Source organism: Lithobates pipiens, unplaced genomic scaffold (assembly GCF_037356315.1).
Source record: "Lithobates pipiens isolate NorthernLeopardFrog02 unplaced genomic scaffold, aLitPip1_a1.2 Scaffold_3, whole genome shotgun sequence".
NCBI classification, from domain to species: Eukaryota; Metazoa; Chordata; class Amphibia; order Anura; family Ranidae; genus Lithobates; species Lithobates pipiens.
In genome coordinates this window covers 9,624,432-9,639,687 of record NW_027507790.1, presented here as the reverse complement: position 1 = coordinate 9,639,687, position 15,256 = coordinate 9,624,432, and the positions used below count along the sequence as shown (strand labels likewise).

Below are 15,256 nucleotides of genomic sequence, written 5' to 3'. Positions count from 1 at the left end.
GAGGTCTTGTCCCGCTCTTCGGTTCTTCTTGCCGAGCCTCCGCTTTCTTCTTCCAGCTCTTTTACTAGCGTTGGCCCAGTCTTGTCACTGTCGCCGCCGCCTTCTTCCTTCTTCTCTTCTTCCTGATGTTGATACAATGCTCTCTCTGGCCGTAATGGCAGGGACACGTTGTGCAGCGACTTATATAGGGATAAGGGGCAGGGTCACCGGGTGATGTCACATGGTGACCCTGCCCCTTATGATGTCACAGTCCCGGAGGATTCTGGACTGTGACATCATAAGGGGGGTCACCATGTGACATCACCCGGTGACCCCGCCCCTTATCCCTATATAAGTCGCCACACAACGCGTCCCTGCCATTATGGACAGAGAGAGCGTTGTGTCAACATCGGAATAAGAGAAGAAGGAACAAGAAGCAGGAAGAAGAAGCAGAAGCAGTAGATAGTGGAGGAGTCCAGCGAGAAGACCCCCGGAGCTGTCTAATAAAGAACTTTAAAAACCTGTGTTGTGTTTTTTTATGTACACTTTTTTTCCCCAGGTGAATGGGTAAGGGTACATCGTACCCCATACTCATTCACATAGGGTAGGGGGCCAGAATCTGGGGGCCCCCTTATTAAAGGGGTCTCCCGGATTCTAATAAGCCCCCTGCCCGCAGACCCCGACAACCAGCAGCCAGGGTTGTCGGGAAGAGGCCCTTGTCCTCATCAACATGGGGACAAGGTGCTTTGGGGTGGGGGGGCCTCAAGGCCCCCCATTCCCAAAGCACCCCCCATGTTGAGGGCACGCGGCCTGGTACAGCTCAGGAGGGGGGTGGCACTCGCTTGTCCCCACCCCCTTTCCTGACCGGCCAGGCTGCGTGCTCAGATAAGGGTCTGCTATGGACTTTGGGCATTTTTTTCAGCGTAGGGGTTCCCCTTTAAATCCATACCAGGTGATGGGGCTCTCGAGGTGTCAATCTCGCTGATGGAGGCGGCGACATTGACTTCCTTCGCTAGTCCTGTCTACCTGGAGCCACATTCAAAATGAACGAACTTTACTCCGTGTGTGAGCAAGTCCATTAATTTCAAAAGACGGGCGGACTAGCACACAGACGGGCGGATTTTGAGTCAAGACTTCTTTCTAAGTCCGCCGGAGCCCACACACGGGCGGATTGTCCGGCGGACTCTGGTCCACCAGATAATCCGATCGTGTGTACGTGGCATAAGAGAAATATGAAGGTTTACTAGTGACCTTATGGAAATGTTAGTTGCCTGAATGTCATGATCTAATCACTTGAGTGCTTTTTGCTTTTTGAGTCCCTGACCTGGAGGATTCAGCAAGTGGAGCCAGAATTCCTGATTTGTACGCTTGTTCTGGGCAAGTAACTCAGGAAGTAATAAAGTCACTAATTTTGCATTGCGTTCTTCATATTTCTCCCAACAGAGGTTTATAAAAAAACTTTGTCTGTTTTCTGCATCCTAGGAAACACAGGAGTCATAACTCCACGACCTCTGATTTCTCAGCAGAATTGATGGAAGAATAAGAAAATAGGGTGTTAACTGCATGTTTTGTAATAATTATAGTTAGAAGGTTGTAAACACAGAGCCATGGGACCAGCATGTTAAGTTAAAGTGGTTCTAAAGCCTAAACCTTTTTTACCTGAATGCATTACTTGCATTCAGGTAAAAATTGTTTAGGTATCAGCATCCCCCCTCATCCCCTCCCCCCTTTTACTTACCTGAGCCCTCATTCGATCTAGCACCATGCACATCTGCAGCTCTTCTCTCCCCTTCCTTCCAGGTCTCACTGGCTTTGATGGGGCACCGGGAGCCATTGGCGCCCAGTGATGTTGATCAAAACCAGTGACCAGGAAACTAGCACACACAAGTGCCCCCATGGGGGCACTTGACCAAGAGAAGGGAGGGGGCCGAAAAGAGAAGGTTTGTGGCCACTCTGTGTAATTCCATTGCACAGAGCAGGTAAGGATAGAAATGTTTTTAACTTATTTTTACTTTATTTTAATTTTACATTTACAATTGCTTTTAGTTGTCTCTGTTTTGTCTAACATGGCAGTCTTCTTAAATGGCTCTGTTATTTATTTATTTTTCCTCTTATTTACAGGTGACCCAAATACTCTTTTCCGTTCAAATTCACTTGCTTCAAAATCAATGGAGCAGTATATGAAGGTAAAGTAAAATCATCTTGTTCCTGCAATATTTTTTTTCTATTCTATTTTTCTATTCTATCTACTACAACACTTTATTTCCATCTTAAAGTGAAACTCTGGCCAGATAGCATTTGTCTAGTTTTGGGTAGTGTAGGGAAGGGCTACTTTTAGGCTAGTATTGCTAATCCTCCCGATTGGAGTAGATTTATTGAGTGAGAATGGATTTACTCATGTATCTGGAGCTGCTGTCTTCATATAGAGACTTTCCCTCTTTCTGTGATAGCTATAAAAGTTTAGAACTCTTCTCACTCACTGTCTTGGTTTTCAGGACATATATGCATTTCCCTAAAGTAGACAGTAGTTCTGACTTCCCTACTCCTTTTCAAATGCAGGGAAAATACACTGTGGCTGGAGTTCCACTTTAATTTTATTCTATACACGCCATTTAAATCACCTACAGTTTGCCATTCTTCTGCCAGATAGTGGGTATGCCATACCTTCATGAAGTTCTACGACCCATTGTTACCCGGATCTTTGAAGAAAAGAAATATGTTGAACTGGATCCCTGCAAGATTGATCTAAACCGTAGTAGGTAAGAAGCCAAAACAGGCTACAGAGCATATACACATGAGATTCTACAGAGCATATACTCTTGAGATTCTCTGAGGTTTACAATCGCTTTAAGTCAGACATTCATTCCTCTGTTCTCAACATGAATCACTTCTGCCAAGTCTTCCTGATACTAAAGGCCATACACACGGGCTGAATTTCAGAAACCAGACGACATTTGTGTACAGCAGCTGGTTTGACAGAAACTGGCTGAACGTACAGCGTCTGTCTAAGGGGCATGACTAAAAAAAGTTTACCGATCGGTATCTGATCAGCGCTTTTAGCCAATGGCTGAGAGCACTGGCCAGTGTGTCCTGGCTCTCTCCCTGTGAGAACACATTAGCTCAGCCAGGGAGATTGATGTACTGGATAGTTAGTACAGCGGCTTCTCCTGAGCTCTTCAGTTTTTTTTTGTTTTTTTGTTGTTTGGGCTAAACAACAAAAAAACAAAAAAAAACTGGGTTGAATGAAAAAAAAAATGCTAGTGTGTACCAAGCTTAAGAGAAAAATGTGACGGGGGGGGGGGGGGGGGGTAGCTCCAGCTGATTGACATCCTCAGCTCTGCTCCTGTGAACTGTGTGTCCCTTCCCTCAAATTAACTCTCAGAGCTCTCCTCACTGAGCTCTGCAGAGTGTGACTTCAGCTTTCTGCCCCCTTTTTTATGATCTCTCAGACAAGCTTTTAAGTATTTCTATAGATTCATGTTTTTTTTATCTTAATGAATTTTGTGCATTAAGGTTATAAACCTTCTGGGTGCATTTTTCCCCTCAGCCCCCCTTAAACTTTCCTGAACCCCATCTCGATCCAGCGATCTGTATGAAAGCAGCAGCTCTCTCGGGACTCTCTCTCTCCTCACTGGCTCACACAGCAGAATGATTTTTTCCCCCCCTTTTTAGAATCACTTTAAATATTCAGCACTTTGAACAGATGTAGATAATAGAAGACTGCAGATAAACTGGTAAAACGTATGTAAGAGGATTTGTTTCATCTCTGTGTACCACCTGAGGCCAGTCACTGTACTGGGTATATGTGCAGGTTTACAACCACTTTAAAGTAAAACCTGTGTTTTGTTAGCACAAGGCAATTGGTTCCCACCTTCCCAGCTGCATGTGCCTACTTTTACTTCTATCCTCTAAAATAGGGGTGTCCAAACTTTTTTCAAAGAGGGCCGGGTTTGATGAAGTGAACATGCGTGAGGGCCGACCGTTTTGCCAGACCTTCTTTGAACCATTAAAATTTGGTCTAAGGCCGGGCTCACACTACTGGGATCCGGGCATCCAATTCGCAATAGCAGGAGATTGTGACCGACTCGCTATGGAGCCAGTTCACATATCTCTGATGCGGCTCCGGTTCGAATTTGCATAGGAGCCCTGTGCGTCTTTTTGTCCATTTTAGGTCCGAATTCAGCCCAAAATCCAGGCTGCAATCGGACCTGAAACAGTGAACCAGGATGCACAGGACCCCTGCTGTGAGCCTCATCGGCATTAGGTGTGAATCGAGCCTAAGTGTGTTCGTCGGAGCACTAATACACCGACCAACAAGAATTTTCTTGCCTTTGTGGCTGTGTGTGGTGAAGAGATGAGCTTGGGCGTGTTATTTGGATATATATATCTGTTGTGGCCCCCAACGAATCCCCAAGTGCATCTCAGGACTAAGGATGAGCTTGGGCGTGTTTTTTGGATATATCATACTTATCGGCGTGTAAGACGCACCTTCACTTTAAGAGGGAAGTTTCAGGAAAAACCTTACATTTTAAATAAAGAACACTTTCTTGGTAAAGGATTATAACATTTTATATATATATATATATATATATATATATATATATATATATATATATATATATACATACACATACACACACACACACACACACACACACACACACACACACACACACACACACACACACACACACACACACACACACACACACACAGTGCCTTAGAGTATTCATACCCCTTGAAATTTTCCCCATTTTGCAAAAAATACATTTATGTTTTTGGTTGTAATATGCCAAAATGTAGCAAATTTCAAATGAATTTTAATGTGTCCTGTTCTGGGTCCTAGGACCTGGACACCTTGTAGATCTTTGGGTGGAATAAACCCTCAATTCCTAGGTCTGTATCTTACCTGATAACCAGACCTCATTATTCGGCTTAGTGTGTCCACAGAGTTAACACCTTACTGCCACGGAGTTAGCTGTTACGCTGCTCCTAATTGCAAGAGACATGCAATTCCAACTTGGTTAGTCCATGCTGTCCTACCCCTGTCCGTTTGAATTTACAAGGTTATACCAGGTATTCTGAGCTAAATTGTCCCTGCCAAGCAGTGCAATATGTTAAATCCCAAACACAACATGAGTGGTCTCACTGTATTGAGTCCTTCCAGCTCACAATCCACTAACTGCTCTGCTCTCAAGGACCTAACTGTGACAGCCTGGAACATTGTTTCCCCTGCTTGAGTCCCTACATTCTCATGAGTCTTCCTTAGATTCACCAGGTGTGGCCCCCTCCTCAGCCTTATCCTAGGAGGATTTCACTGCAATTATGCAGGATTTCATGAGCTAAATTGCAACTTTGATTGCTGACTCTAACCTCAGAGGTTGTAACCATTCCTCAACAGCTTCCCTTTCAGAGTCATTATTTAACCTGTCTGCAGCTTTAGTTGCCTCTGAATCATCTGCTGCGAAGGCTCTATCTGATGAAGAGTCTCAAAATTACAGCCCAGTATTTTAGAAGTCTCTGATCAAGAAGGGGGCCATTCTCATTGATCCAACAGTATCCTGTCTCGATAAAGTTCTGACCATTACAGTATGTAGAGCATTCGCCAGTCATTAAGGATCCTTGAGACAAAACCTTGTGGTAGCCTTGCCTGTAAGATTAATGAAAAAACTTTCAAAAGGCACAGAAACTTTAGCCTTTATATAAAGTAGTTATAAAAAAAAAAAAACACAATTGGAGAACTCACTGGCTCAGGTTAGGCTGTCCGCAACAGACAGGTCTACCATTTAGTAGATACCCAACAGTTTACTAGAAAAATAATATATACCGGTTGAAGGAGTGATTGACCAAATAATAGGAGTCAATAAGCTGAATAAATACGTTTATTGGTTTGCAATTAACAAACAGCCAACAAAATGCTTTTAAATGTACTGTTTATCAAGAGCTTAGCGCTCAAGCTGGCTGCCCTACACCACTGCATAGCCAGGTTAGCAGGTGCTCTTCCACTTTATTTCCTGATTGTGTCTCCTATGAACAAGTGGAGAAGAATTTGATTAAAATGTTGGTCTATGGAGCAGGCATGCAAAAATTAATTTTCTGTTCAAGCACTTTAAGGGTTATTGTCTCTTTTGAGCTGCACTGAATACACTCCTCAATGATCTCAGTATGCATAACAGTACAAGGATGTCGCTGAGGGTAAGAGTACCTGTCTACCCCAGCAGAAGAACCCTAGACCTCAAGCTAGGAAGATTAAATAAACAAGCAATGTATAACAAACGTCAAACTAATAAACTAAAAAAAAAGTGCCATAAATTAAATAAGTCCATAACCAGTTCATAAAGTAAATAAATCTAGATGAAGCATATCTTCCACCAAAGAAAGTAAAACAAAACACAGTGATATCCAAATCTTGCAAGTTGCAAGCTGTGGAACCCAACACTGAGAGGTGTTTAAGCTTACCAAACGCGCAACTTCAAAAGCAGAGGTAAACAGCAAAGAAATATCCCGGGGCTAAATGTATTTCTTCCTGCTCCAATTACACCACAGCTGAAGCCAAAGTAGTGCTCCCATTGTAATTCCTTGGTTGCTTCCTTGTCTCCCTGGTAATACAGTATGCTGCTTAGTAGCACAGCAGACATGCAGGATAAGGAGAGGATCTCATGGTGTAGTAGTAACATTTTTCTTATAAAAACATCCACATAGAAAAAACGTTTTTCTTATTAGTTTGACAATTGTTGCACATTGCTTTGTTGGTAGGTGCTGAACTTGCCCCTGATGTTTCAATAATTTACATATATTGATTCCTTGCTATTACAACCCAATCACAGCACACCTTCCCCTGAGGCCATAAGGTCTCCCCTTTTGTTACTTCCAGGCTTCAAACTGTAAGACCAAACCCAAGCCAGGAGCCCAGATCCTCTGCAAACCCTGCGCCTCTAAAGGCCCATACACACGATCAGACTTTTTGACAACAAACATGCAAATTAGCTGTTTTGGAGCAACGTCCGACCGTGTGTACGCTCCATCGGACAAACTTTTTTGGTTTTTATCGGACTTTTGTTGGCTGTGCGAACGGACAAACTTTCTGGCAACAAAAGTCCGATGGAGCAAAGTCTGATCGTGTGTACAGAAAACCATAGGACTTTTGTACAAAGTACAAACAGGCATGCTCAGAACCAATGCAAAAGATCAGACAACATTACAGAAGTTGACCAAAGGTGGCGGTAAAGAGCAGAAAAACCACATGATTTGGTGAAAGTTGGCTGAAAAAGTCCTGCTGTGTGTATGCAATACAAGTTCAGGGCCGACGCCCTTTGTACAAAAATCCAAGGGAAAGTTTGTACAAAGTCCTATCGTGTGTATGAGGCTTAAGCCTGACCTTCAGACAAGTCCTCTTTGACATGAAGAATACCCCAAGTTCCATGGTGGCTGTTGGCCTTTGGGGACTTCTGGAAAGACAAGCTCTCAAATGCCTGCGTGCAGGTGGTGTTTTCTAAAGGCTATAACTAGAGTACTGCTCTCAGTTACCCCACACTTTCTCTTCCAACTTTCTTGTGTCACTGCACAGTTTGACAGACCTCCACGCAGTCCTTGCAGGTTATTTTGATCAGAATTTATTGTGGCGAGAAGTTTTCTGAGATTTTATTACAACCTTTTCGCAATCCTTAAACCAAAAAAAAGACCTTTATCCCATCTTGGATCCCTAGGCTCCCAATGTCTCCTTTTGGACCCCAAATTTCCAAATTGAATCCAGTGGCTCTGCCATAGCCTCCCTCCATTGTAGACTTTAAGGGTTCTTACTTGCATGTTCCTATTTTACCAGCACATCAGTGATTCTCTTCCGCACCTTGTGTGTTCACCAAGGTTCTAGCCTTTGTGCTTGTCTTATCATGTTTCCAGGGCATCCTGATAGTGTGATAATGTCACAATCTCATGAGGAGGCAGCATTTGGCACAAGTCTTGACTGACGGTGTGACAGTTTCAATTTTAAAACGGTTTGGCTGAATCCGGAACCTTCAGATGTCAGTGTTGGAGCAGACTCATCGCTTGCAGTGTCTGGGCCTTATCCTAGACACATCTCAAGCAAAAGTTTTACTCCCTCAAATTCTCTGCTCCCACAATTGGACTTCTGTCCTAAAGTCAAGTGACTCTTCATTTTTGCAAGTTATATGCCTGATGGTAGCCTCCTTCGATGCAGGGGGCAGTTTGTTCAGTTTCACTTCAGACCATTACAACTTCAAATTCTGCCATCATGGGAAAAATCAGTTCAGTCCCTGGACAAACCAAGGAATAGGCTTTGTCGCTGAAGAATAGGTTGTTTGTGGTCTGTTGGCTCATGAATACAACTCTGAAGCTGGGGAAATCCTTCCGTCCAATCTATTGAGGAGCTCAGGATACCTTGTTGGTGCAAGAGACTTAGACACCAGAGGAATCTAGTCTCCTAAACAAATATCTGGTGCTCAGGGTAATTTGGTTGTTCCTACAACACTTAACACCCTGACTGGTGAGTCATCCGATCAGGATCCAGTCAGACAATTCCACAGAAGTGGTGTACATCGACCATCAGATTGGAACAATAATTCTTGCAACAGCATGAGAGAAGGGATGCTACCTTTTGCAGAAGTTTACATTCCAGCCACATCCTTTATTTACATTCCAGGCACAAGCAGTTACATAGTTGTTTGTTTTAAAGTGATTGCAAATGTAAAATTTTTTTTTTTTTTTAAATAACAAACATGTTATACTTACTTGCTCTGTGCAAGGGTTTTGCACAAAGCAGCCCGATCTTCCTCTTATGGGGTGCCCTGGCGGCTTGGCCTCCCCTTCATCAGGTGTCCATGGGGGTACTCATGTGGGCGCGTTCCCAAGTCCCGCTGCTGCGTCCATTGACATAGACAGTGGTACTCAGCCTCACCCCCTGCTCCCATGTCACTGAATCCAGTGAGGAAAGAGACAGCGGCTGGATCTACTGGGCTCATGCACATCACTAGAATGGATGGGCTCCGGTAAGAAAAACAGGGGGGGGGGGTGGGCTCTGGGGGCTGCTGCAGTATAGAGGGTTTTTCACCTTAATGCATAGAATGCTTTAGGGTGAAAAACCTGGAGACGTTACATTCCCTTTAAGGTTGAAAAAAGACACAGGCCCGTTCAGTTCAACCTCTGTGAACTGGCAGGCAGACTTCCTCAGCTGACATCACCTGAATCCGGGTGAATGGGAACTAAACCCCAAGGTGCTACAGAGTCTGTGTCACAGGCGGAGGATGTCAGATGTGAACCCCCTGGCCTCCAGGTTCAAACAAACTGCACAGGTTTATCACCAGGTGCAAGGATCCTTTGGTGGAAACAGTAGATACTGTGGTAGCTCCATGGGATTCCTACAATCTACACTTTCACTGAATCTCCCTCCTTGTCTACTTTGCAGGATTGAGATGGCATGCAATTCGGTGATCTTTATAGCTCTGGACTGACCCAGGGAGATGTGATATTCCTACTTCATCAGACTCCTGGCAGATGCTCCATAAGCACTTCCAGATATTCAGGATTTTCTATCCCAAGGACCAGTTTACCACCCTGCTTCATGCTTACTGGGGCTATAATGGCATGGCTGATAAAGTCCGGGTCTTAAGGGATAGAGAGGCCTCTCATGCCTACAATCCTGAAAACTAAAAAATCTATTTCCAGAAAGCTATACTACCACACATGGAAGACATATTCCTCTTGGTCTGAGGAAAGCCTTTCATCCCAGAAAGTAGACTATGGGCCATATCCTGCTATTTTACGATTGGGGAAATAACTAAATAAGTTGATGCTATGGTGTATACTGAAGGTCAGTTTTTGCAGCGCCAAGGTGAAATCAATAATGAAAACAAATTATCCAAAAATAGCAACCACTATGTAAAACAAAAGTGGTAAAATAACCAAAAAAGTGCACTTACAAAGAGAAGAAATGATCAAATCAAATCAAATCTCATGAAAAGTCTCTGTGATTAAAGTCCATAATAAAGTGCCAAAGAAAATCAGTGCTCCACCATCAAATCTTGATTGCCCACAAATCCACCAGTGTATAGACACACACCATCACCCTTCAGACTGGACACTCGCCAGATTCAGTGCTACAGCAAGTGTAGCCCATACAGCATGGTTCTATATGCAGAGAATGACAGCTCAGTTCAAACTGGCATTAAGAGCAGGCGTTTGAGAGGCGTTAAAAAGGCCCCTCAAACGCCTATGCAATAGACAGCACATAGTGATGTTCACCCTAAAGGTTAGCATTGCGTCGCTTCAAAATTGAAGCCTCATGTCGAGTCAGGAGGCGTTTGAAGCCTTTCAACGCCTCCCATCCAAGTCTATGGTAAGGCCTCGCAAATGGTCTGGCAGGCAGTTGTGGGGCGTTAAGATTTGTTCATTTACTGTAATGAAATAGGCATTTGTTGAGCAGTTTTAACACTCGTCAAATGCTTCAAAAGTGCCCATAGGGCTTTTGGGGAGCATTTATAACTCCTCATTTAATTCTTGTAAAATGCCTGTCTAATGCTTATACTAAAGCTCATTGACACCTGTCTGATGCCCATACTAACGCCATACAAATGCTATAGGAGTGTTTGTTGAGCATTAGAAACTTAGTCAAGTGTGAACAAGCCCTAAGAGCTTCAGTCCAGTGTCTGCTCCTAGGTAATATCTATGCCCCAAGCTCTGTTGAATAAAAGCTCACACAAGGAGCAGACCAAAGATGATCATAGTGCAGTAAGATCTATTATGTTGAAATGCTATCCATCTTGAAATCCACAATAAAATGACACAAAATCATACAGCTGTACACTTTACATCGCCGGCTGCTGCAGACAGGAGTATGCAGTGGTGTGACATAAGCAAGTAAGCCCCACCTCAATGCATTTCGCCCCAATGGAACATCTTTCGGAGACCACTAGCATTGACTACCCCCATGTTTTTTTAGACTGTTCCACTCCACCTCAATGGAGGGGGAATGGAGCTCTCAGCCATCTTCCCATTGCCATACCAGCAGTGCCATTTTACCAGAGTTTCTACCATCTTCCCATGGACATACCGTAGGAAATATTTTACCGGAGGGTCTGCGTACCCAAACCTCCTACTAACAACAAACTATAGCAGCTTGGAAGCATCCAATTGCATATAATGATGCCATGTTGGCAATTACCAGGCACCACCACCAACTTGCACATCCTTAATGGAGTGGTAACAACCAAGAGTTGGAGAAAATGATCACTGTATTCTCCAATTCTCAATAACAGAGAATTGATACCATTAATTATTGGTCTGGATTAGGTCTGGACTAGCTTTTGACCCTGAGTACAAGGGTTAAAGTGTATGTTGACCCAACATTTCATATTCCTGATGTGTGTGTTTTCCCTTGTACTTGTGTTAAAAAAAAGTATCTTATTCTCTTTGTATTTTTTCCTTTATGTGAAATTCCTGGTGATCTTGCCAGTCCCCTGCTTTCTTATTTTAAACTAACCACTCTAGGCGTAGAAGCACCTCTCCCCCTCCCTCCCAGCCTGTCAGCTCCTGTTTGTAAGGCTGTGAGCGATCTCTTCCCTCCCTTCTACTCCTGCCACTATTAGTAGCTGGCAGCAAAGTCAAAGAAAGATTACTGCCAGCCCCTCGGTTCCACTAAGCTATACTACACTGTGTACATGTTTGTAAAAAATTATGCTTCTAAATACTTTCTTTCAGATCTTTTCTGATCAGTCACGTGACCTTTGACCACTTTCTTCCCCCAATCTAAGGGCTATAGTGGAAGGGGCTGAGCAGCAGTCACGTGGCCACCTGGCTGACGACAGAGGGGTATCTCGCTTCTTTGCCATTACGACCACTTGAGGCCATTCTGTCTTTAGCCATATAAACTGTTACTTTCAAATTGAATTGCTTCACATCTGCGCTATGGCTGAATGGTTGCCACAGCGCAGACCTACTTTGCCGGGAGGGCGTCAATAGATGTCCTCCCGTGCTCAAGCAAGGTGCGCCCCCCTGCAGGGTGCATAAGGCAAGTCTATGAGACTCGCTGGATCACCGTTCAGAATAAGGGGTCGATCCCGACCCCTTACCATGTGATCAGCTGTCAGCCAATGACAGCTGATCATGTGATGTAAACATAGCCAGCAATCAGCGATAGTGTGAGGAGGAAAAAAAAAAAGCTGATCACCAGCGGCTGTCAGAGGGACATCTGTCCTGATAAAGGAGAGCAGCCGCCAGCTCATTTGTGCCCACCTCTGCCCCCTGCCAGTGCCCTCTACTAGTGCCCACCAGTGCCACCTATCAATGTTACTAATCGGTGCCTCATCAACAGTGCTGCCCATCAGTGTCACTTACCAGTGCCCATCAGTGTTGCCTACCAGTGCCACCCATCAGTGCCATCAGTGGTACCTATCAGTGCTTTTTAGTGCCCATCAGTGCCACTCATCAGGGCCATCAATGCCACTTATCTGTGCCTATCAGTGGCCATCAGGGCAGCCTATCATTGGCCATCAGTGCCGCCTCATCAGCACATATCAACGAAGGAGAAAAATTACCTGTTTTCAAAATTTTATAACAAACTATGAAACATGATTTATTTATTTTTTCAAAATTTTCCGTTTTTTTTTAGCAAAGAATAAAAACTCCAGTGGTGATTAAATACCACCAAAAGAAAGCCCTATTTGTGTGAAAAAAATTGATAAAAATTTCATTTGGGTACAGTGTTGCATGACCGTGCAGGAGGGGGGGTTTAAGTGCCCAGTAAGCAAGTGATTAATTTGATTCAACTGAAAAGAAGTCTCTTTTTGGAAAATAAGTATACTTATCCTAATGTTTTAACTTTGTGAATTGAGCCTATGGGCATTTAGTATGTATTACTGTACAGTACTGTAAAGCTTTTTTTTTTTTTAATTAACAATCTCAGCATCCTTCTATGCAAAATTAAACCTGTTTTCTATATGTAGACTGTATTAACATAAAGGGTAAACGTGTTGACTCTTTCTGCAGGCGTATCTCTTTTAAAGGTTCAGTTTCTGAGCAGCAGATTCGTGAGAGCAGTGTGGAGTCTTTGAGGGGGTACTTGAGTGACATTATTGATGCCATCTTGGGCTCAGTAGAACAGTGCCCACCAGGTATGCGTCTTTGCTTCAAGCAGCTACATAAGCGTGTGGAGGAACGTTTTCCTGGGGCAGCCAGTCAGGTGAGAATAAAATTTTCATTCCCACCAGCATGTGATAGAGGGATATTCCTGCATGGAAAACCTGGTGGGAGGAGGAGACTATACTTCAATGGCTATCCTTCCAATAATGTTTTCTGCTTAAAACCAGGATGTGAAGTATGCAGCCATCAGTGGTTTCCTCTTCTTACGTTTTTTTGCTCCTGCCATCCTGACACCTAAACTGTTCCACTTACGAGAGCATCACGCTGATCCACGCACTGCACGCACTTTACTGCTGCTGGCTAAGGTATTCTGCAAAATAAGAGGAAGTTTAGCTTTTCTAAGACTGTTTTTTTTTTCTTTGCCATGCATGCTATTTGCCGTTTGTATTGCCACTTAAGTCTGTGTTATTTCCTTTAAGTACTTGTCAGTCCTTTTACCTCTACTTTAGATCCCTTTCAAATTTATGTATTTCCGTGTGTTGTTGCATGTATCAACAGTTACACTGAATGCTACTTGTTTGTGTCTTAGTGCAGCTCTGTCTCAAGACATGTGTGGTCCCAGTGGCAGAGGGGGTTCTTACTTAAAGAAATCTTGTGGGGTTTGGTAAAAATACAGTAGTTGCTAATAAAGAGTTGTGTATAAACTTCTATATGGGGTGTGGCTGAATGGTTGCAGCTGCTTTAGCTGCATGGTTTAATTACAACCCAGCACTTCCACCTAGTAACATTGGGGAAACTCCCTGTGCCTCTGTTTTAAAGACTATAAATCTGCTGACAGAAATTTCCAGACAGGAAAAACTATTGTTACTTAGCAGCAAAAGAACTGTTATTTTGGTGACACTGTCTTTGCTAGAATTGTTGTCAAGCAAATATTGTGTGTGTGTGTACCTCTGCTTTGGGCTTTGCACTATGTCTTCCAGACCTATCGTAAAGGTACCTAAGGTGTCACCCCCAGGCACTGGGAATCCCAGTTATGCCTCCATATTGTCCTCCTCTTTGGAGAGATCAGACATGGCTAGCCAGGGTGAGTCCTTGGAAGCTAGCGGTGGTGCAACCGCTTCACACACTTCAGCACCTGTATATGTGACTGAAGATGCATTTTCCTCTGCCTTGCAAGGCTTAGAAGGAAGGTCAGCGGCTTTAATCGCATCCTCCATCCAAGTGTATAGGAAGCGTCCTTATTCCACCTCCCCCACCTTAGACTCTTTACAGTCAGTGGAGGGTCCAAAGGAATTATGGGGACAGGATGGGGTATTGCCCTTAGATGATTGGGAGGAAAGACATGCCGATTATTCCTCTGCAGAGGAAACAATACTTGAAGTTCCTACTTCACAATCTGAAGTACAGAGCCTTACAAAGATGGTTCGCTCTGCTTTCATGCTACCCCTAACAGAGTTAGCTGAAGGTCCGGTCTCTTCCTAGGGTTCCTTGAAGCCTTTACAGCCTTTGTATGCATTTCCCGTCCATGCATTACTGGAAAAGCTTATTTATACCGAATGGGATCATCTGGATAAGCATTTTTCCCCTCCAAAGAGACTCTCAAGTCTTTATCCTATAGAAGAAAAATTAATTAAAAGATGGAAAGTTCCAGCAGTTGATGCTGCGATTTCCAATGTGAAAAAAAAAAGTTTAACTTGCCCAGTGGACAATGCACTTATGCTTAAAGATCCAACAGATATGAAGTTGGAAGGTCTGTTAAAATCCTCTTTTCCTTAGCAGGTACTGTTGCTCAGCCTGCAATTGCAGCTATAGGCATCTGTCAGTCCTTAAAGGACCAGTTCACAGATGCTCTCAGATGAGCTCCCTGCACAACAAGCACAGGAACTGGCCGAGCTACTTAAAGCATTATGCTTTGCCGTAGATGCTATGAAGGATTCTATTCACCAGGCATCACGCCTTGCGCTTGTACTTGTACATATGCGAAGGACCCTTTGGTTAAAGGGTTGGTTTAGCTGAAACGCCTTGTAAAAACCTTCTAACTAGTTTCTCCTTTAAGGGAGAACGATTATTCGGTGATAGTTTGGATACATACATTCAAACAATTTCCAGCGGAAATAGTACTCTTTTGCCAGTCAAAAGAAAATATAAGCGTCCTTCATTTAAACTGTTCGGCCTCAGCCATCAG

At 43.7% G+C, this 15,256-nt stretch overlaps 1 protein-coding gene across 1 annotated transcript in view; it reads left to right on the top strand.

The window, feature by feature from the left end:
• The window catches only part of RASAL1 (RAS protein activator like 1), a 158,068-nt gene that overhangs the window by 122,362 nt on the left and 20,450 nt on the right, over positions 1 to 15,256 (top strand). Inside the window, exons 11-14 of the mRNA XM_077461250.1 lie at positions 2,101 to 2,165; positions 2,626 to 2,738; positions 12,979 to 13,171; positions 13,299 to 13,436. Coding sequence (XP_077317376.1) covers positions 2,101 to 2,165; positions 2,626 to 2,738; positions 12,979 to 13,171; positions 13,299 to 13,436 — 509 coding nt within the window. The remainder of the gene's footprint in view (positions 1 to 2,100; positions 2,166 to 2,625; positions 2,739 to 12,978; positions 13,172 to 13,298; positions 13,437 to 15,256) is intronic.